The 23,825-nt window shown below is 41.1% G+C and overlaps 1 protein-coding gene across 3 annotated transcripts; it reads right to left on the bottom strand.

The window, feature by feature from the left end:
* Positions 1-5,606: 5,606 nt before the first annotated feature.
* SPRTN (SprT-like N-terminal domain) lies at positions 5,607-23,612 on the bottom strand. 3 transcript variants are annotated; one of them, XM_056113634.1, is made up of 5 exons: positions 23,165-23,612; positions 22,193-22,292; positions 19,234-19,362; positions 9,460-9,727; positions 5,607-7,819 (listed from the first exon to the last, which is right to left on the bottom strand). In XM_056113634.1, the coding sequence occupies exons 1-5, from the start codon at positions 23,383-23,385 to the stop codon at positions 7,077-7,079; spliced, it is 1,461 nt and encodes a 486-aa protein (XP_055969609.1). In that variant the 5' UTR covers positions 23,386-23,612; the 3' UTR covers positions 5,607-7,076. The 3 variants fall into 3 exon arrangements, with proteins under 3 accessions (XP_055969609.1, XP_055969610.1, XP_055969611.1); XM_056113635.1 differs by lacking the exon at positions 19,234-19,362; XM_056113636.1 differs by lacking the exons at positions 5,607-7,819; positions 19,234-19,362 and having other exon boundaries at positions 9,306-9,727.
* Between the last annotated feature and the right edge of the window lie 213 nt (positions 23,613-23,825).

Below are 23,825 nucleotides of genomic sequence, written 5' to 3'. Positions count from 1 at the left end.
TACTTAGTTTATTTAATGGATATTTAGTTTTCATCTTTCATGATAGAAATTTATCTACAATATGACAGCTTTCGCTGTTATTTATATAAAGGAGGCTCTTGGACTTTGTGTTTTTCAGGCTATATCGGCAGCTGCAGAAATCTGAATTTCTTTCATAATCTTTCCAACACCGTAAAGACAAGGAGAACAAAGTTATCTAATACCCATACTTCCAGCATGACTGAGATATGGGGGCTTGGGGGTGGGAAGCAGTGGAGTAATGGCAGTTAACTTATGTGAAAGCAGTTAAAAAAAAACTCTTGAAATTAGAGCCAGCATTAGAACAAAGTAAGGTAAAAAACTATATGGTAAAGGGACAGGGACGTGCATGCTTAGTGGCATCATTGTACAAGGGAAGACTGACCCACCAGCATTGATGGAATTATCTGACAGTAGCACATCAGAGCACTGGTCTTAGGGCATCAAGAGGATGAAGTTGATTTGTTTGGGGCCCACACCCTGCTGCCCTCAGGGGACCATATGTGGTTCTGGGTATTGAACCTGGATTAGCAAGAGAATGAAGTTGAAGATGAAAGTTTATTAGATTGAAGGTGACTGGAGAAAGAAGGCAACATTTCTGAGAAGAGATGAGATGTCTCCCGGAGGTTTGATGATAATAAAATGAACTAAGGAAGCAAGATATGTATGTATAGAAGCCTCTTCCCACCTCACAATAGAGTTACTTTTCAGGAATACTGTTTTTTACTTTGCTGACACTGTAGTATACTCTTGAATGAGAATCTCAGTAAGCCACACAAATCCCTTTCTCTGTCAACACCTGAATTAAATATCCCTAGTTAGGACTTTTCAAAATACATTGTCAATGTCACTGTCCTCCCATTGTTCATCGATTTGCTCGAGCAGGCCCAGTAACATTGTGAGACTTGTTACTGTGTTTGGCATAACGGACACGCCACGGGGAACTTGCCAGGCTTTGCTGTGCGGGCGAGATACTCTTGGTAGTTTGCCAGGCTCTCTGAGAGGGCGGAGGAATTGGATCGGCCATGTTGGCTGTGTGCAAGGCAAATGCCCTACCCGCTGTGCTATCACTCCAGCCCTCAAAATACATTAATATCTGAAATTAGGTATTGAAAAATCTGTGAGCAAAATAAAAGAAAAAGTAAAGCTAAAAAAGTGGAAGAATAGTTGGTGAAAGCAAAGAAATTATATTAATATAAAATTAAGACAGTGAAGTACCCAGTATTAAAAGAGTGAATAGATGCACTGTGATATATTTACACAATGAAATTCTATTGAATAGAAATTAAAAATCTACAAATAATATGACAACACACATGTAAAAAAGCTAGATGCCAGCCTCTTCTTGTGGAGCTTTTAGAGGTAGTTATTGGAATTAAAAATGAAAAATCTATGAATAATATGGATGACTCTACAGACATGTGAAAAAGCTAGATTCCAGCCTTTCTTTGTGGAGCCTTTAGATATTTGGTGTAAGCAACTGGCGAAAAGCCAGAAAGGCAGGACAAGGGGTGAGGTGTTTGTACATGCAACTGACTCCAGTACCTCCACACTACATATGGTCCCCATAGCACAGCTTGGAGTGACCCCTGAGTACTACATGTTGGATTTGCAAGGAATGCTTGTAACTTGGAATAATTTTTGGTCTTCTGAGTATTCTAGCTTGAGAACACACTTTGATTTAGTGTGGGGGGGAGGGGGCTGGAGAGGAAAAATGTAAAAGAGTCAGTGCTCATTTAGGTGTTTCTGGCAAAAGCTGGTAACATTCGAACTTGAGAAATGCCTGCTCATTTTACTCACTACCAAAAATCTAAGAGAAGGGTCTTTGTCAGTGTTTCTGATGAGGGGGAAAGACATTAATATCCTAAGGAAGCTTTCAAACTAGACTACATGGAGCACAGTGATAAGTATTAGCTATACAAAGACATCATTTCAAAGAAATAGAAATATAGGTTCCACAGTGTCTGGAAGACTTCTTTTGGGATTAGCGTTTTTCCATTCCTGGTTACTTGTTTGGAGACTCTTACATTAATGTTCAGAGTGAAAGAATGAAGGGCTGGAGTGATAGGACAGCCGGTAGGGCATTTGCTGGGCATGCAGCTGACCCAGGCTCAATCCCCAGTATCCCATATGGTCCCCCAAGCACCACTAGGAGTAACTCCTGAGTGCAGAGCCAGGAATAACCCCTGAGCATCAATGGGTGTGGCCCCCACAAGGAAGGAAGGAAAGGAAGGGGGAGGGGAGGGAGAGGTGGGAAGTGAAGGAAGGGAAAGGAGACAAGGACTTTAAAGATTCGGTACCGTGTAGATCTTATTTTGAACAGGCCCACATTCTCACATTTCTGGTCTGCCTTGATCCCTCTCACAGAACTTGGGACTATAACTATCTTTTTCTATCAGAAAGTGCCAGTTATTGTTTCAGTTGTCAACAAATCTTTTTGTCCATTTGACATAGCTTCAGTTTTTCAGAAAAAAATCTAACTTACCATCTGGTATTCATGAAGGGAAATCTTTTGGTAGGTTTACCATTCACACCAAAGAAAAAGAATTTTTCTGTATTGCTATTGTAAACTACAATGTGACACCAGACTCACTTAAGGTCAGGTCCATCTTTTCATTACAAAACCTATGCTATGGGGGGCTTAAAAAGCTAGCTCAAGTGGTAGAGCACATGTCTAGCTTGTTCAAGGCCATGATTTAATATTGGGTCTTGCGATTACCCTTACCCAGTATTACTGGATATGGCCCTGGTAACTTCCAACACCATACAGCCCCATCATAAGTAGTAGGAGTATTACTGGGATTTCATTCCACTGCTGCAGTTATGCTGTGATCATAGAGCTTTTAATATTCTAGTGAATGTCATGGAAAAAAAGCCAGACCTAATCTCAACATTGTATTCTTTCCTGTTAATTACCTAGGCAATTAATTTGCAGTAAAAACTGTAAGCCTTGAGCACCCATGGTTGTGAGCCCAACCAAGCAAAAAACAGTGTGTATGATCTATAGAAATATCTATTGTATCTATATATGTGTATATATATAAATGTATATACATACATATATATGTATAAACTAAAGGACGATAATTTTTTTAGTCTGGTTTTGTAAAGCAAGTATTCTACTGCTGAGTTCCATCACTGATCACTGGCCCACAACAGTTTGCTATATTTTCCCACCAGTGTTTGAATTTATTTTTTCTTTGTGAAGCAAGATAGTTGTTTTTTGTTTGTGTTTTTATAGAAACTTAGATATGAGGGGAAAGAAAGAGAGGATATACATGTTCAAGGAAGAATACAGGCTTCTCCAGAGTGGAAAAAGCAGAGACATAAGAGTCAAGCAAGCAAGATACAAACATGGACTTGAAGACCAAGTCCCAAATGCCTTTTGGAAGCTTTTATAAGTTCTTCCAAATTTTTTTTTGAGTTTCGCATGCATAAAAGTTAACTTGGGCCTTGTCAGAGGGAAGCCTTGCACTATTAATGGCCTTTTCATAATCTCATAGATTCTTCTGTAAATTCTTTTCTGAGGGGCCCAACCTTCTTGGGATGGGGCCTTAGATTTATATATCTGGGTGGTGCCTCAGTCTCTCCTCTCCAAAAAACTCAGGACTTGTATTTCAAAGGGATGTGGTCTTCATGCTTTTGGGCTACTTCAGGGCTAGACAATCTTCTAAAATTTTATTTCCCAAAAGTACATGTATACTATGGTACTATGCCTATCTGCCTGCAACATTTCCCTCGCCCCATGTTTGAGTTTCTATTTAAGAAATTTCTACTCTATGGAAGCAAAACGAAATTTTCTTAGGTAATATATAACCATGACTATAAAGCACATTTTTGTAGAAATAAAGAATACTCGGGGGAGGGGGGGGTGAGAAGCAGAGAGATACTCCATCCTTGGCACTCCATATTGTCTCCTGAGCCTACCAGGAGTGATCCCTAAGTGCAGAGCCAGAAGTAAATCCTGAGCATTACCAGGTGTAGCCCAAAAACCAAAAGAAAAAAATAAAGAATACTCCGGTGAGAGAGATGGCACAGGAGTAAGGCACTGCTGTGCAAGTGACTGACCCACACTGGACCCCTGTATCCAACACTGCCAGATCCCTACTAGCACAGGAACCAGGAGTAAGCTCTTGTACCACCAGGTGTGGCCCCAACCCCTCATCCCCACAAGACTACTTCCTGAGCTCATCTCCCTAAAATGAAGGGCAATAACATTAAAAGATTTTCTCAGACTAGATGTTGCTAGGGTGGAAAAATTTACTTATTTAAAAGAGAAAAAACAGCTTTTCAAGTCTGTATTCTCTTGAACACATATTCCTCTCTTCTCTCCCTTCACATCTAATCTTTTTAATAACAGGTAGTTTGCTTCACTAAAAATAAAAGGGAAAAAAACCTGAACCAAAGCATAACTGTTATAAATGACTAAAATTTTTGAGTAAGTGGAATTCTTAGGGTGCATTTTTTGCAATATTTTAACAATTCCAAATTTTAAATAAACTTCAGTTTTGTCTATTTTCATTTTCTTAAGCATCATAGGTTTCACCATCTTAAGTATTACTCAGACCCATTCTCTTGCCTCCTTTTCTGCCATTAACTCTACACCTACTGCCAGAGAATTCATCAAAACACTTTGAATAAGTTTACAAACTTTTCCAGTCTTATGCACAGCCATGTTATTAGGGACTACACAAACTACCCTCAAAAGTCTTGTCTTAACCTATTTTATATTGTACTTACTTGGATCAGCTTGAGTTTCCCAGTAGAATTTGCTAGTCTGTTTCCAATTTTTGATGTTCCATCTATCTGTGAGGCCCTTCTAAGCTGACTTGATTCACTCTAGAAGATTGAACCCACGTCCTTCCAGGAAACTCTGGGTTGTGCTGGTAGTTTCCATTAACATTGCAGAAACCCATCACTGCACTTACTTTAGTGAATTTAACCTACTTTTGTCTCAACTAGACTGGAAAGCTCTTTGAAAGCATAACTGCCTGTCAGAGCGTCAGAAGCTTGTACAGTTTGGCTCCAAAACTGCACAAAATTTCTAATACTGAGTGAAAATCCTCTATGAAACTCTGCACCATGTATTCAATATAGTACATATTTTATAAATCCTGAATTTTGGTTATTTTCTTTTTGGCCACACCTGGCAATTCTCAGGAGTTACTACTTGTTCTACACTCAGGAAACTCCTGGCTGTGCTTGGGGAACCATTGTTAGCCTTGTGCAAGGCAAGTGCCCTAACCACTGTACTCTCTCTCTCTGGCCACAATTTATAAGTACTTTTAGAAGTATTAAAATGGGGTTGGAAAGATAGTACATAGGAAAGGCACTTGCCTTTCACATGGCCAGCCCAGGTTATTTGCCCAGCACCCCATTATGGTCTCCCAAGCAGCACTACCAGTAATGATTCCTGAGTGTAGAGCCAAAAGTAAGCCCTGAGCACTGCCAGGTATAGCCCCAAAACAAAAACACCAAAGCTTGAAAACAATCAGACAGGTTAAAACTGAAAGAATTGAAAAGTACTGAATAATTAAAAAACTGCTGAACAATTAAAACGCTCATACATTGCTGGTAGGAGTGTAAACTGGCAGTATTTATTAAAGGTAAACAAATACACCTTGTGACAGCAGTTCCAGCCCAAAAGAAACAGTGTCCCAAAGGCATGGATATGGCTGCAGTAGAACCCATGCCTTGCATGTGTAAGGTCCTGGGTTCAGTCCCCTGCACCATAAAACAAAAAGTAATACTAACTCCCCACTCCTCCCTCATCCCCTCATCCCAGCTTCTAGCAACCAAAAAGGAAAGTTTTAAGCAGCATCATTCATAATAAACAGCCACCTAGAAATAATTCAAATGGTCATTAATAGAATAGATAAATTGTGAGTCACATACTACAAAGCATCAAAAGAGAATGGACTTCTGAAACTAAGATATGGCATTCAGAAACAAGCTACACTAACCTGTGAATAAAAATAATGCTCCTGAGGATTCTGGGTGGTAAAGGACATCTTCATAAAGGACACCTTCTATGAAAGCCAAAATCTTTTCCGTCTTTGATGGGCTAAGTAAAAATTTACCTGGATGCACAACACAATTTGGACAACTTATACGTGTTCAACTGATACTGAAACAGCTTAAAAAGACAAGTGAACTAAAGTTGTTGCAAATGCCAATATACTGGATCTGTAACCAGGAGACAGTAAACTGATTAAATTATCTTTGACCCTCAACTATATTGAATGTTTTTAAAAATAATTTTAAAACAATATCCCTTTTAGTACAATGGCTTCACTTTGGCTCAAGGTTAATGGTTCTACATGTTTCACTGTTACATAAGCTAGGCAGTTTTGCTTTGCTATAGAGAAATAGAAGGTACTCAGCAGTCTTAACCATGCTCCTTGCTAAATTTTGAGAAAACAGCTAACCCCTGGTCTACAGGGGCTGTTTGTTACTACTAGTATAGTCTGAAATAAACTGATTTTCCTATACTAGATGCATCAATTTCAATCTGAAATCTTCCACTTTTCAGTGAAACAGTAAATCCTTTAAAATACAGAAAACATAGTTTAGGTTAAGGTCCTTTTTCAATTTTAAAAACCTGAGTGCCCCTAATACAACATACTTTGTATTCAATTATGATTTTGGTCTTTATATTTGACAGTATTAACAGTTCTGGGAATAAATTAATAAAATATGATCAATTTCACCAAATACTTGATAGTATTCCTCATTGAATGTTTTGAGGAAAGTAGATAACTAAAATTATTGGCACATTTAAAAACCGTTAAGCGCAAGGAACAAAAATCTATAAAAATTAAACATGTATATGCAGAATAGCTACAGTACTTGTAAGGCAAGAGTAAATATAGCACCTTTAGACAAAATATTTTTAATTACAATCTCATATAAGCATATATAAAACAATATTTTGTATCGGTTATATAAACTAGATTATAACATACAAACTTAGTACTAGCCAGAAATTCCTGAGGGCTGACTCATTACACCAAGTGAGGTAATATTTATGTGAAACCCATTATTTTCAAAGTTTTTTTTCAGCTTTTGATTTTGATATTTTCACCTTGAAGGCACCAATCTAAGTGTTCATTAATTTGAGATTCTGAAACTTCATTCTGACAAACAGGACAATTCACCATTTTGCTCTGACTGGACGAACCACTGGAATTCTGAGTTGCCACTGCAGGATGTAAACTACTGTTTGGATTACCACCACTTGGTAATTGTTCTTTCTTGATAAGAAAATTGTCTAAAATAGTTTTATCTTCTAGTCTGCGCCGTTTACTTGGAACTTTATCTTCAGGCGGCCTACTCATGTTCTGAGATGCAGTTACAGATGTCAATTCCACTGCTTTTAAAGAATTTTTAAGAGATATCTTAGAAGATGGTGGCCTTCTTTGAGGAGTAGAGGATTTTTTAGTGATGTCCACAGTTATTCCACTTTCCATTGGAGATCTATTCATATTTCTGAAAGCCTTTTGGTTGGCAACTGATATTTTAGGAAAGTAGTTATTTATACCATTTTGGTGGCTGGAACTACGAACAAGGGAGACTAATGGAGTTTTTTTACTTGAATCATTCTGTTCAAACTTCGCCTCAGATTTAAAATTAGGTCTTAGAATATTTGTTGAATTATCTTGATTTAAAATATCTTGGTTATTATTAATAGCATTTAAAGTGATAAATCTCCCAGATGAAGGTGCACTGCTCGTTTCTCCTAGAACATATCCTTTCCCACTGAAAGGAATTAACAGCTGTGTCTTGGTTCTGTTTGATTGATCTGCAAAGGAAGCAAGAGATTTTTTTCTTGACTCAGAATTAAAATAACATAGTAAGCTAGTGGATAATATTTGTCAAGGTGAAAAAAAACTAGTTTATTCTAACTTGGATCCATGTTTTACTAATTACTGGGAGGACAACAGTCTTCAGAAGTCAGAGCTTTGATACTGAGAGAACATTAGATAAGGATAGATCATGCAAAGACCAATAGCAAAATAGCTTTTACTTTGAATCTTGCTTAGTATCCTTTTAGTTCCAGTTGGGAAAAATCTGCTCACATGTTATCTTTCCTCCAACACACAAAAACTATATAATCTCTCCTTATAAATTCTTCAACTTAACATTTCAGATTTGGGAAATGAGCTTTATGTTCTTGGTTCTTATCACATCAAAACAACCTCCCAAGGGAAGCAGCACTAACTTTAGTAACCTGGTTAATCTTCTCAAAAGGCAGAAACTCTGAACTTTAATAGGAAAAGGAAAAAAAAAATTGAAGATGAAGTACTACCATAGGCTTGTCATATCCTTTCCCCATTCTTCTCCCAATGAAAATACATACATCAATAGGAAAAGTCTCTTGGACAGAATCCAACTGATAGGAAGGGGTGTAGTTAAGACTTCCATTCCGGGAATTGTTACTTGAATTATTGTTTTTATTTTGGCAATCATTTTCCCTTCTGTTTCCTAATGACTCATTAAGTCAAGATAGGGAAAAAGACTGTACTTCATATGTTATCAGTGGTATTTATTTCTACTTTTCCTCCCTTCTATACAGAACAAAGTATATTTTTCTACCATCAATTTGGGGATGATCAGAAAATTTTTTATTAAGTACACGCTTGAATTTTTTGCCACTAGAAACAATCTGTACAGGCCTAGAAAATGATTCAATAACTAGAGTGCTTGCTAAGAATAAGGTTTCCAGTTCGAATACCAGCGCCATAGCACACGCTGAGGTGATAAGAACTTTCCTACAATGTGTGATCCCTAAAGGCCTGGAAAAAAACCTTAGCGGCTTTGGGGCTGGAGTGACAGTACAGGGGTAGGGTTCTTGTCTTGCACACTAACCTGGGTTCAATCTCTGGCATCCCATATGGCCCCCTGAGCCAGTCAGGAGTGATTCCTCAGTGTAGAGCCATGAGTAACCCCTGAGCATCACCAGGTGTGCCCCCCTCCACCCCCCATCCAAAAAAAAATCTTAGTGGCTTAAAGCACGTAATAGAAAGATGACAAGTTTAAACCCTGATTCTGCCCAGATATGCTGAGGTGATCCACACAGCCCTGCTGTTAAGAGATTTCCAGAGAAAAAGGGATCCAAAGATAGCTCAATGGTTTAGGAAGTGCTTAGTGCTGTATTCCTGGGATCCCCAGCAAGGAAAATATCCTTCAACTTACCTTAACATTCATCAGGTCACTAAAGAAGTGTTTCTCGACTTGGCTATCCCGGGGGGGGGGGGGGGGGGGGGGGGGGGTAGCACTAGTGAAAATTAGGTAAAAGGGGATCAAAAGCCTAGGGGCAAAACAGTAGGACAGGAAGGACACAAAGGGGTCACAGTCAGAAAAAGGTCGAGAAACACTGCACTAAAGGCTGGAGCTGTCTTTCATCATAGTTATGAAAAAGAAGAAAATACATAAAATTACCTTTAGTCTCTGCAGTTGGTACTGAGTTGTTTCCTAGTTTTGTCTTTCCTTTGCCTTTCTTTGTGTAGTTCTCTGGTTCTTTGATTTTTATAAAAGTGCCTCCACAGGTTTTCTGGTGTTCAGCCCACCAATAGTCATGAGCAGAGGGTGCCCTGTTAGTAGCACGTTTGACATAGCCATAATAAGGTTTTCTGTGCTGACATGGCCCATCACAGCGCCACCAGTGTCGCCGATATTCATCCACTTCATCATGGAAAGTATGGTATATCTGCATTGAGAAAACATTTTTTTTTTTCTTTTGCTTTTTGGGTCAGGTCACACCTGGGGAAGACAGGGGTTCCTCCTGGCTCTGCACTCAAGAATTACCCCCTGGCTCTGCACTCAAGAATTACCCCTGGTGGTGCTCAGGGGACCATATGGGATGCTGGGAATCAAACCCCAGTTGGCTGTGTGCAAGGCAAATGCCCTATCCGCTGTATTATCGCTCCAGCCCCTGAGAAAACATTTTTAGCTTAAGTATGTACTGCACTGCACTGTCCTCCCGTTGTTCATCGATTTGCTCGAGTGGGCCAGTAACATCTCCAACGTGAGACTTGTTGTTACTGTGTTTGGCATATCGAATACATCACGGATAGCTTGCCAGGCTCTGCCGTGCAGGTGAGATACTCTCGGTAGCTTGCCGGGCTCTCCGAGAGGAGTGGAGGAGTCGAACCCAGCTCAGCTGGGCTGGCTGCACGCAAGGCAAACGCCTTACCGCTTTTCTATCACTCCAGCCTTAAGTATGTAAGTAGACATTTTTAAGAAAATAAATATGGAGACTTGTTTTTTCTTTAGCTTTACAGTTCCTTAATGCTTTCTCAAGTTATATTTTGGGATAGGCAACAATGATATTTTAATAGGAGATAGCAGTTAACTTAATATTTTAAAAACTATATAAAAAGGGGTTAAAAGAAAAATTTAAAATGTACAGACACACACACACACACACACACACAGCTCCTATAACAGCTAACAATTTCCAAAACCAAATATTAAAATTAGGACAAGAGTGACAATACAGCAGGTATGGTGCTTGCCTTGCATGGAGCTGACCCAGATTTGATTCCCTGCACCAGATACAGTTACCCAAACCCTGCCAGGTACAATCCCTGGAGTACAGAGGAGTCAGGAGTAAGCTCTGAGCACAGCTGGATGTGGGCAAAAACCAAAATTTATGAAAGATCAGAATATAAGATTTTATGTAATATAATAAATATGAATTGTTTTGCCATTAAACAAAAATCTTCCCCTATTAGCAGTAAAAGCAAAGTTTCTGAAAGAGTCTGTAAATGCTGGACTCTTAACAACACAAGCTTCTTGTCTGATGTGGCCCCTGCCAACCCTGCTCTCCCCATTCTCACAGCTCTTTACTAGTGTCTTCATGAGAGCCTCATTAGGATGACATTTTGTACAGGAAAAACTCTCTAGGAAACATGTGTTTTTATCCTTGTATCCCAGGTGGCTAATGCATATACATATATGGTATAGTATAGTTAAAGTTCTCAGTGTTTATTGGTCACGGTCCTCCCGTTATTCATCGATTTGCTCGAGCGGGCCCAGTAACATCTCCATCGTAAGACTTGTTGTTACTGTGTTTGGCATATTGAATACATCATGGGGAGCTTGCCAGGCTTTGCCATGCGGGCGAGATACTCTTGGTAGCTTGCCGGGCTCTCCGAGAGGGGCGGAGGAATCGAACTCGGGTCAGCCATATTGGCCGCTTGCAAGGCAAACGCCTTACCCGCTGTGCTATCACTCCAGCCCAGTGTTTATTGATTGATGAAAAAGTTTTATTCATTGAATTGCCTATACCACAAATACCACAAGTATTGATGTAGAGAAAGAAACACTTGTTGATGCTACATTGTCTTTTGGAAATCTGTAATGAGGAGTCTCAAGATGATAAAAATAGTTCTACTATGCAACCCATCAATTCTACTCTTAACTACAGGTATCTTATTCAAAGAATACAGAAACATTATTTTGAGGGTTGAGAAATATCTAAATACTAGCAGAGTATATGCCTTGCATGAACTGTGACCACACCTTTGATCCCAAGCATTACACAAACCAAAAAAAAAGCCACTAACTTTCAAATATCTGTGTATCCTTATAATTATTATAACCCTCGATAACAGCACCACAGTGTTATTTACAGTGGCCAAGATAAGAAAAAAAAAGTATATGACAGATAAGAAGAGTTGTGTGTGTGTATACACATAGATATACTGATATAGGAATACTGATAATGGAATACTACTTGCTACAAGAAAAGATGAAATCTTGTTAGTTGAGACATGAAGCTGAAGAGTGTTACATTAAGCAAAATAAGTCAGAAATGGTCAAACAACAGCAATGAGTCCCAGAAGACACCACAGCACAGAGATCTCTCCAGGTCCCATACTGGGCCAATTTCACCGGGGCACCCCGTATGGAGCAGTTGCAGTCTCAACTCCTACTCCAGATGGAATCCCGGTGACCAAGACCTTCCACAAGCAAGGCCCAGGTATGCCCAGGACTGAATCTCCAGGTTGCATGGAGGCAGAGGACGTGGGCTGTCCCTCCTCAGGTCCTGTGCCCAGCATACTGGCTGTCACGCCCACAATTTGCCTCCGGGCACCATCTTAGCACACCAACAGCCCTGGCCCAGAGACACAGCAGCAAGTCCCTGAAGACACCACAGCGACAGAGATCTCTCCAAGTCCCATACTGGGCCAATTTCACCAGGGCACCCCAGATGGAGCAGATGCGCTCTCCCCGCCTACTCCAATAGGAATCCCGGTGACCAAGAGCTTCCACAAGCAACATTCCCCCCCCCCCCCCGCCCGCCACACACACACACACACACTACCACCACCAGTATGTGGGTTCTAGGACTAAATCTCCAGGCTGCATGGCAGCAGAGGACCTGGGCTGTCTCTCCCTAGGTCCCCATCTGCCCAGTAGGCTGGCTGTCACACCCACAATTTGCCTCCGCATGCTATCTTTGCACACCAACAGCCCTGGCCCAGAGACTCCCAATTGAAGCCCAAAATAGATTAGTGCCATACAGAGGTATCTCTGAAACCCAACCATTTACAATCTAGACATTTACATTTACAATCGTGGCCGTGCGAGCTCTCATGATATTCAAAATGAGCAATGGAAAATAAATTATCTAGCGTCTGTCCCTGGCAGGTAGGCTTGAATGGTGATGGGAAATTTTGAGCAAAACAATGCCCCAAAATAGAGAGTATTGGGGAAATTGTCTGCCATAGTGGCAGTGTGAGGACTGGGACGTGGGTGGTGGAAAATGTCTACGGGTGGGTGGATGGATATTTCATCATTGTATGGCTGAATCTCAAGCATGAAAGCTTTGTAACTCTTAGTTCATGGTGATACAATTGAAAAAAAAAAGTAATGTGGAGTTTATGCCCAATTCAATCAACTTAGTCAATGGCTGAACAAATAGCAGTACTCCTACATTATAAAAAAAAGAGAAAGAGAAAAAACATAGTCAAACATCTGATATTAGTCTGGTAGGATATAAAGAAATATAGCAAGAGAACAGAAAGAGAAAAATCTTTACCTAATCCTTGGATCTGAACCACAGAACTGAAGTTGCTTAGCTAGGAAGAGAAAAGGGGCACAAATGTTGGAGTAGGTATCACACAGTAGAGGAGGTATACTGGCTCTTTAAGGTTGGTTGGGTTGGAGCGATAGCACAGTGGGTAGGGCTTTTGCCTTGCAAGCAGCTGACTTAGTCAACCCAAGTTCGATTCCTCTGCCCCTCTCAGAGAGCCCAGCAAGCTACCAAGAGTATCTTGCCTGCACGGCAAAGTCTGGCAAGTTCCCTGTGACGTATTCAATATGCCAAACACAGTAACAACAGGTCTCACAATGGAGACGTTACTGGGCCCGCTCGAGCGAATTGATGAACAACGGGAAGACAGACAGTGCTAACATTGGTCATGGTGTAACTATTTATCTTTGAAAAGGTGTGAAAAAGTCTGAAACATACAATGGCTTATACCAATGTTCCTCAATTGAAGAAAAATTGGGGACTGGAAAGATAATAGAATGGATAAGGTGAATATAGTGAAGGACACATTAAATAAGATAGTGCCAGAGTTGAATCCAGGCACCACCAATGGGCCCCAAAGACCCACCAGAATGATTAAGACCTATGCATAAAGCCAGGAGTAAACCCTAAAAACACAAGCCTTAAAAATCAAAAAATAATTCATGCAAAAGGAAAAAGTGTCATTCACCAAGACAATACAACTTCTGATAAATGTTCTTAAGCAGAAGCATTTGTTTTACCCTTTAGATAAAATCTTACATGGAATCTAACTGTTAAGTCAGAGTTCCATCTAAAGGGAAGGTTACCTCTCTCTAAGCACTCAGCACTGAGTGCCATTAAAAAAACAGCACTCCAAGAGAAGAAATAGTAGTACAAGGAATAAGGTGCTTCTTTGCATGTAACCAACCCAGGACCTCGATTCAATCACTGGCACTATATATAATCCTCCAAGCTTGCTAGGAGTGATCCCAGACTCTGGATGTGGCCCAAAACACAAAAACTGAAACTCCAAAAAGAATATGAACTTTTTTCTTCAGTCTTTTCAAAGGAACTTTACTACTTAAATGTTGAACCATCTCAGATGCTGTTGGGATACTGTAGTGATTAGGGCATTTGTCTTGCATGCAACAGACCCATATTGGTTCCCTAGCACCACATATGGTCCCCCAAGCCCTGCCAGGAGTGGACCCTGAGCTCAGAGTCAGGAGTTATAGCTGAATGTGGCCCCCAAAACAAAATGATAATAATAGTGAACATCTGTTTATGTGATTTTTTTTTTTTCGCTTTTTGGGTCACACCCGGAGATGCTCAGAGATTACTCCTGGCTCATGCACTCAGGAATTACTCCTGGTGATGCTCAGGGGACCATATGGGATGCTGGGAATCGAACCTGGGTCGGCCATGTTGGCTACATGCAAGGCAAACGCCCTACCCACTGTGCTATCGCTCTGCCCCCTGTTTATGTGATTCTTAAATAACATTTTAAAATTCTTGGTGGTAGGGATGGTGGTAGAGAATTCCAGGGATACAACCCAGAGCCTCATAAAAGCAAAGAGTTCTACTACTGAATACATTAATGTCCTAAGATATTTCTGTTTTGTTTTAGGGTCACAACAAAGACTTCTGGGGCCATAACATCTTTTATGCTAACATCTTTCATTCTTTTTCTAATCTTGAAATTATGTGACCACTGTCATTGTTTTGGAGTCACAGTAATCTTTGGGTTGCTCCTAGAAGTATTTAGAAATTATGCAATACTGGGGATCAAACCCAGTTACCAACATGTGACTCATTTTTAATCAAAGCCACTTTCCTGACATTATTCATTAATTTAAAAAAAACTCATAGATAATAATATACTGAAAGTGAGTCTATTTCAGTTTTAATATTTATTGCCTTAAAAAAAGCATAGGACTAAACCCAGGACCTCACACATTTAAGGTATGAACACTACCACAAATAAACCAAAGAATTTAATGCATACGAAGGAATTTATATTCTTTGGGTTCAATTCAATGTGAGGCCCCAGCAGGTCGAAAATAAAAGAACCATCCTCTACCGAGGTATAAAAACAGAATAAAAGATTGTAAAACATTAAACACTGGCTGAGGAAGTTCAAAGAGGGAGAAGTTACTTCTAATATATATTAGAAAATATAGATTTTGATCAGAAAAAGAGTGGCAGCACATATTAAGGAGGGGATACATAAGGAAAGACATGAGGTGAAAAGTTCAGTTAGAAACACGACATAAGGAGAGGGGTCGTGTAAAGATAAAGGAATGGGCCAGAGTACAGTGTTCCAGTACCCCATATGATCCCCAAAGCAGAGCAAAGAACAGCTCCTAAGCAATGCAACCCCCAACCCCGCTCCCCTAGAAAGAAACTTTAGAGGCTAGTGAGATGGCTCAAAGGCCTGCAGCACATGTCTGCATGCTGGAGACCCAGTTTCTTCCCCCTGCCCCCACCAATAACTTTATTAAGTCATTAGTTTAATTACAGATATTAATGTTGCAATGGGCTGGAGCGATAGCACAGCAGGTAAGGCATTTGCCTTGCACGCAGCCAATATGGCCAACCCGAGTTCGATTCCTCTGCCCCTCTCGGAGAGCCCGGTAAGCTACCGAGAGTATCGCGCCTGCACGGCAGAGCCTAGCAAGCTACCCGTGATGTATTCGATATGCCAAACACAGTAACAAGTGTCACAATGGAGATGTTACTGGGCCCGCTCGAGCAAACCGATGAACAACGGGAGGACCATGACCATAATATTGCAATACCAAATCCCACCACCATTATTTACAATTTTCCCAACCTCCCTTGAGCCTGTCCCCATAGCAGGCCCTTAATAATTTACATTGTTTGTTATAGATAATTTGCTAAAAAAAAAGATCAAAAGTGTTTCCCTAGAAGGGGCTGGAGCGATAGCACAGTGGGTAGGGCGTTTGCCTTGCACGCAGCCAACATGGCCAACACAGGTTCAATTCCCAGCATCCCATAGTCCCCTGAGCACCGCCAGGAGTGATTCTTGAGTGCATGAGCCAGGAGTAACTCCTGAGCATCGCCGGGTGTGACCCAAAAAGCAAAAAAACAACAACAAAAAAAGTGTTTCCCTAGAAGAAAGTTAGTGAAGATTGTTCTATCTCACCAGGGGGCCCTTAAGCCCTTGTATAAAAGATTACTAAGATGTTGTAGGTGAAGTCTTCTGTGTTTACATTTTGTTAATTGGTTGTTTTCTACATTTCATCCCATCCAATCTGGTGTGCTACTCCTGGTTTACCAGTGTTACAGAGTCTGACACTCCAGAGCGTCCAAAATTTCTAGTGGAGTGATATAGCTGGAGTTGAAGTCTCAACTGATTGGTAGCTTTCTGCTGAGCTTCCAAAGTACAGGGAGATGGGGAGATGTAGCCCATCCCTGACTGTAGGATAGCATTGGTTTGTCCTCTCTTGCTACAGGGAGCTTAGGTTTATCGGGTTACACCCATCACAGTGCTCCTGATTCCTTTGTGTGCTTATCTGTAAACTCTTCTCTGTGCTCTCCTCCCCAACCAGTTAATTATCTTTTTCCTCTAATCAGATTCTGTTAACTTGTCCTTCTAGGACACTGAACTTACAAGTTAAAATTGCCTTTCTCCTCTTCTTATATCTTTTGAATAGTTTACTTTAAAGCAATGTCCTTTTTTGTATGGACAAAGGAAGACAGTTAATATTATGCTTTGTAACTTGGGAGTCAATTGTCTCCAAACAATACCACTCTGGGGCATCTGCCTCTTCAACTTAAGCCTCAGCTGCCCTTAGTTCCTAGCACCCCAAAAGCAGGGTTGCCACGAAGGACCGAATGGACCCAGGGAAAGCTGTGAGCTACCCTGGCATCGAAATGGGCCAGGCCAAAGCGCCATAATACTCAACTGTAAGTTGAGAGCATGGTCATAGACAAATGCTGTCATGATCCAAATGGAACAATGAGATTAGAACCCTGCTAGGGATAGGAAAGACTAATCTGGCCTGAGCATTGTAGTCTGAGATCGAGACGACCCCAGGAGAGCAATTCTATAAGCTTAATGTATCTCTTACTGTGTCCACACAAATGATTAATATTATGTTTCTATGTTGGACAAAAAGAGGAGAAACACACCCACGGGATTCTGCTCTTGAGTCGGTCGTCCTGCTGAATCTGTCCTAGAAGCTTCCCCTACGGGAAAGACTTTACCTCTGTTGATTGTATGACCACACTATATGTAAGCCCTAACCCCTAATGCTTGGGGATTTAACTAGGCTGTAAGAGGGGGTTGGGGGAGTGAGAAGAAGTATGAAGTAGGAGCCAGAAGGAGAATGAAGGGGGATCTAGAAGGAGAATTAAGTAGCATGGAGGAGGAAGAGGCAGAGGGAGAATCAGAAGTGAATGGAGATGAGATTGGAACAAACTGCACTTGAGACCAACCAACCTGGCCCTCGTTTCCTCCTTGTTCACTCATCACCACCGACCTCCCCAGGGTGGGGCAAGCGGCATGAGACTACCGAACTCGGGCGGTGGAGAGAGAGAACCACCGTGCGAGGCCCCTTCATAATTTCTTTAGTGAATACATACCCGACTCTTAAAAACTTGAAAGCTGGTGATTTCAATCACTAAACCTGCATACCTGAGTGTATAAACAAATTCATTTCTGAATGAGGCTTGTCTGAGCAGTGGGGTCTGGGAGGGAGTATGGCAGCAATTGTGGGATGTGGAGGTTTTTGGTTTCCGGGGCTCTGTTTGGGCGGTGTGAGGGTTCATTAGCCTCCCTCTGGGTTGCCCCAGTACAACAACTCAGCCTTGTGCGGGATCTAGGAGAACTCTACTTCTTAGAGATTACATTTTAGATGTCTGAGTCTGGATCTTGGCTGGTGATAGAACTTACATGGCGCCAAAGGTGCCCCATTCATTTTTACATTAAATTTCACACCCATCTTCAAATAGAACACTCACCAGAATCTTGCATTTATTTTCACATTTTGAAAGAAAATCTGAATCAGTAATTCCTGACAATTCCACGAGAGTCAACTGCCCTCCTCTTCTTCCTCACCCTCAGAGCTGCGGTCTGGCCCCATGGCCCCCATGATCACATCTCCCTTCAAGACCCAGTTTCTACCTCAAGCATCACACCCAGTCCCCCAAACATGGAACTGTAAGTAACTGTGTGAATAAACAGAAGTGCAGGAGAGTTACATATGTCCCACATTTAATAATCAGTGGAGCCAGACTGAACCCAGTCAAATTCCTCACACCTTTTCGCTTTTCTTTTCAGTTTTCAGGACCACACCTGGCTATGCTCAGGATCACTCCTTATGTTGCTTGGAGCACCATTATGCGAATTAAATCTAGGTTTGCCATGTGCAAGGCAAGCACCCTACCCACTATACTATCTCTCCAGCCCCTCCTCAAGCCATTTGCTTGTTTTTGGGCAACACCGAGCGATGCTCAGGGCTTAGTCCTGAGTCTGTGCTCAGGGGTTACTCTGGTGGAGCTCAGGGAATACTATGAGGTACCAGGGATTGAGAGCCCTACCCATTGTTATTATGGCTTTTGTCCCTCCTAATGCTTTTTTGACTCCTGACTCTGTTCTACAGTATTAGAAATATGAATCACAATACTGAAAATATAGAAGCAATACAGGATGGACTGATGGAGAATACAGTCAAGAAACAACGTTGATAATCCACGAGGCGTACTATAGGCCTAAACTAACAAAGCATAAAATGTTGCTCCACAACAAAGGCCTTAAGGATTTTGATGGTTCTGCACCAATTCACTCTATGGTTCTAGAGTCATCCGGCTTCTCAAGACCTCTCAGTTGCTATGGAAATCCTTAAAGATAATATTTATTTCTACCCAAAACAGGCATCTGTTTTGTTTTTAATGAAGCAAGGTAGTTTTTACTGAACGAAACTAAGAAAGATGTGAGAGGAAAGGAAGGAAGGAAATATATGTTCAAGAGTGAACATGGGTTTTTTGAGAGTGGAAAATGCAAGCAAGCAAAGAAACAGAGCCAAGCTAGAGGTACATGTGAACAGAACACAGGATGCTCCAAGAGCAAGCATCCAGGGTCTCTGGATTAATTAAATATCAGAAATTCCGGGGGAAGTAGTGGGGGGGGTAGGATACTAAATATCGTAAATGTGTAAGGCTTCACATACCGTAATATTGGCTCCAGTCAGACGATTGATGCGATGCATATGCTTACAAAACTCTGGACCATGCCCTTCCCGGTCTTTATCATTATTTGTAACAAATAAATACGCATGTATCATTTCATGCAATAGTGTCTGAAAGTAAAAAAAAAAAATTTGTTTATGGGACTTTTGAAAATAAAAATGTATTTTCTTACTCTCTGGATTCTTAACATTCTTTGGATCTGAGACACTTCTCAGAAATTGATAAAGAACCATCTTAATAGAAAAATTAGATAAGCACAACTCATATAATTTTGAGGATGTGTCTCAGTGGCAAAGTGGGTTCAATACCTGGGTTCAAGTTCTGGTACCACAAAAAGCAAAAACAAAGAACTCATTAGACTCAATTCATTAGACTCAAGCTTTGCATGAAGGGAACAAAGTCCCCAAAGAACTCCCTGTCCTAGGAAAGACTTTTTCAACTATAGTCAAATACAGTAGAAAGATAAAATATTAAAAATATTCAACTTTACAACCTTTAACATGTTAGTGATCACTTATAGAAGGGCTTAGAGGCTCCTGGGTGAAATAGAACAACCTCTTTCCTCTCAGGATACTTTTTTGTAACATTTTCAGTGGTTTTTCATAACAATACAAAATATATTATTTTGGTTCTATTTTGGGTCAGGAATTGGGGTTTGGGATGGAAACATTTGAAATATAGTGGTGGGAAGGTGTGATGGTGGTGGGTTTGGTATTTTAATATTAAATGTAATGAAATATTGTGAACTACTTAATAAAATAATTAAAAAATATTCAGCTTTATAAAAAATAAGTTACTTGTAATTGTTGTGTATCAAAATTAATAAAATTACTAAAGTTCAGTGCCCTTAGTAATAAGAAAACAGTTAACAATTCCCTTTTATCATTGGCAAAATGATAGAACTATTAAGGAAAATTTCATAATATCTAACAATGCATTTATCCTTTGATGCAACAATACTTAGACTACCATATAATATTTGCATTGTGGTACTGTTATAATGCCCACAGACTAGAAATGAGAATTTAGCGATAAAGGCCTGGTTGAACTGAACATAGGTCCTCATAAAGGAATTCCAGTCAAATTCAAAATGAAAAAGATTATTATTAAATGACTTGGAAAAGCAGAGTATACCAGGTTTGTTTTGGGGGGGGCAGGTGTTGGATTTTTGGGTCATACCCAGTCCAGTAATAATCCTGGTGCTCAAGGGTTATTCCTGGTTCTGTGCTCAGGAATTACTCCTGGTGGTGCTTGGGAGATAATGGAGGATGCTGGGATCATATACGGGTCAACTGTATGCAAGGTAAGCACCCACCCACTGTACTATCTCTGGCCATAGAGTATATTATTTTAAGAAATAAGGTAATAGATGTACACAGTGTTATGTGATGGAGAGGAAAAATTAAAGTAGCTATAAAACATTTGTAATACAGTACAATGAAAGACAACAAAAGTAACCTAGGTGTAAAGTTCAGAATAGAAAACTGAAGTGGAACATTTCTGTGTATAGTTCTGTAACAATAAAATTTTGAAATGATGTAAAATTTGAAGAAGGAGGGGAGGTGTGCAGACCTTTTGGTGTTCAGGGCTTAGTCCTGGCTCAGGGATAATTCCTGGCATGGCTCAGGGGAGGTGCCAGGGATCAAACTCTGGTCAGCTGTATGCAAGGCAAGTGCCCTCCCCACTGTACTATTTCTCCAACCTACATCTACAACTTTATGTATATACTTATTTTTGATTTGGGGGCTATATCCCGGCAATACTCACACTTACTCCTGACTGTGTACTCAAGCATCACTCCTGGCAGAGCTCAGGAGACCATATAGGGTGTCTGGGATCAAAGTGTCCTGCCCACTGTATTATCTCTCTGCCCCACTCCCTATGTACCATTTTTTTTTCTTTTTGAGCCACACCCAGCCATGCTCAGGGATTACTCCAGGCTCTGCACTCAGGAATTACTCCTGGCGGTGCTTTGGGGATCATATGGGATGCTGGGGATTGAACCCAGGTAGGCCAGTGCAAGGCAAACGCCCTACCCACTATACTATGGCTCCACTCCCCGCCCCCCATGAGCCATTTTAAAACAGAAAAAAAACCCTAATGCTCATTTCATACTTGAGATATATACTTTAAAATATGTTTCTCAACCAGAGGCATATGACCCTCATGGCTCCCAGAACAGTCCTAGGTGGGGGGGAATCAAGCAAGGGGTGCTACCAGTGAAAATCAGTGAAATGGGGGTCCAATGCAGGAGACTAGGGAACAAACCCATGGAGTGGGGATGGGGGTGCCCACAAGAAGGAAACAAGAATAGAAGAAAAAGAAAAAGAAAACAAGGTCAGAAGGGGAATCATAGTTGGGATAAAAACTTAAAGCACAGCTTTAAACTACATGAAGACTAAATTTACAGAAGCAAAAAGAAATAATCCAGAAACCCTGCTTAGAATTCCCCCTCTCATACCCTTTCATACTAGAGGCTTTCTAATCCCTAAAAAACCTTAAATAAAATCTCTTCTGCACTCAGTAAAAAACAGAAACAAACAAACAAAAAACAAACAAAAAAGGCTTATTCTTCAAGACCATGTTTTCCCTTCAAAAGGTACTTCTTTTTCTTCTCTGTTTCTTTTTGCTTATTTCCACTCTGGAGAAGCCCGTATTCTCTCTTGAACACATTTCATTTTCTCTCCCCTCGTATCATCTAAGTTTCAATAAAAACTGTCTTGCTTCACCAAAAAAAACAAACAAACAAAAAAAACCAGAAAACCCCTCCATACATAGCTGCAGATGTTAACATGACACTCTCGGTAACCCAAGGAACAAGCAGGAAAAAAGGAATAGGATCAGCTAAATAAACGTGCAAGGAGCCCTAATTGTTGACTACTTCACAAATTGGAACAGCAGTTGAATTAAATTAAATGCTGGATTAAATGCTTAGAGTACCTCTACAAGATCTTTCCTTGGTCTCAACTTCAGAAGGGGTTCACTGAGGCGGATGGAACACATTCCACCTCTTCCTTCATAGCTGCATATGCCAGCACACCTGAAATATAATCACCATAAAAATGTGCTGTTTAGGATGATCTCACCTGTGGTATACAATTAATTGAACGAGTAAATGGGAGATGTAGTAAAGGGGAGATGCCTCCAGATGACCCTAGAGTATAGGGAGAAAGACAGAGAAATAAAGAAATCGAGGGGTGGGGGAGGGAAGAAGATGGGAAAGGGAATATAATGTGTAGCAAGGATCAGAGGCCTCGGGTACACTGGTTAGGTGGGGGAGTGGTATAGACATATATCCAAAACACAGACTCAACAACACTGAAAACATGAGATCCAAATTACAACTACCAAACAATAAAACGTGCCGGTCAAGATGGGGATTTGGGGAAGGGAACTCTGGAACACTGGTAGAGCGAAGTTGACACTGATGGTGGGGTTGGTACTAGAACATTATGTCTAAAACTCAATTATCAATAGCTTCTTTAAATATGTTTATTTATGCAAGAAAGGGTCAGAAAGTTGAAAGAGTAAACGCTTACATAACTCTTTCGCAGTTCGCGCTGGGAGAACTCTTAATACGCTTCACAATTAGGTAATTAATACATTTCAACACACTCGGGGAAGACACTCAACAGGCTTCACCTGAAGAATCGCCATGCAGTAAGTCAGACGTGTAGTGGCTTAGTTTCAAGTAAGGTCCCTTAGCAGTCTAAGATGGGTGGGGCACGCATCCTGTCTAAGCGGAAAACGCACAGTGACGAAGGGAGAAATAAAATGACAGGAGGAACTGCCCGAGGAGGGGCTGCCAGACCCAAAACCAAAGGAATGAGGACAAAAACGAGAGGTATAGGGGAACGGGCGGACGAAAAGCTACCAGTCCGGCTTTTTCCTCCAATGCGGCTCGAGACTCACAGGGTCATTCGCGCGCTCCACTTCACTTCGACTGCCTCCAGCTGGCCCCAGAAGAACTGATCATTGAACTGCAGAAACAGGGCCTGCAAATCCGGGGTGGGATCCACCAACTCCCAAGACGCGTCCACCAGCGACAAGGGCTCCTGAGTGTGAGGGCGCTCCGCGACCTGCAAGTTCCACTCTTCTTGAAGCCGCAGTGCCAAAACCAAGTCCTCATCCATCGCTGCCAGAATTCCAGAGCCTGTCAGCGTTCAGCTCACTTTAGGATAAGGCCAAGTCGAGCTGCTAGGAGGTACCGGCTCTCAAGTCAGTTCTCGAGTCAGTCTGCAGATCTCGCGAGAACTCCGGAAAAAGTAGCTCGAGAACGAGAACCGAGTTTGCCTAAAAGACTAAAAACAAGATTCTGGGGCTTAGAAAAGAACAGCTCCAAATGGGCTCAAAACATGGGTCCTCCGTGCTCTGCCCCGAGTCTCCGGAAGTAAATTATTACCCCGCCGTAACTAAAATACGAACGTCACGCCCGGCACATGCGCACTACGATCACCTCGCTGCCTAGCACTTCACTTACTTCCTATATAGCGCCTTCAGCACATGCGCTCTAAGACGCCGGCGTTCTTGCGCACGCGCCTTCTGCGCTCCACGCCGTGCGCAGGCGCACTGT

The sequence above is a fragment of the Sorex fumeus genome, unplaced genomic scaffold, assembly GCF_029834395.1.
Source record: "Sorex fumeus unplaced genomic scaffold, SorFum_2.1 ptg000021l, whole genome shotgun sequence".
Classification (NCBI taxonomy): domain Eukaryota; kingdom Metazoa; phylum Chordata; class Mammalia; order Eulipotyphla; family Soricidae; genus Sorex; species Sorex fumeus.
This window is presented reverse-complemented; position numbering and strand designations above follow the sequence as displayed.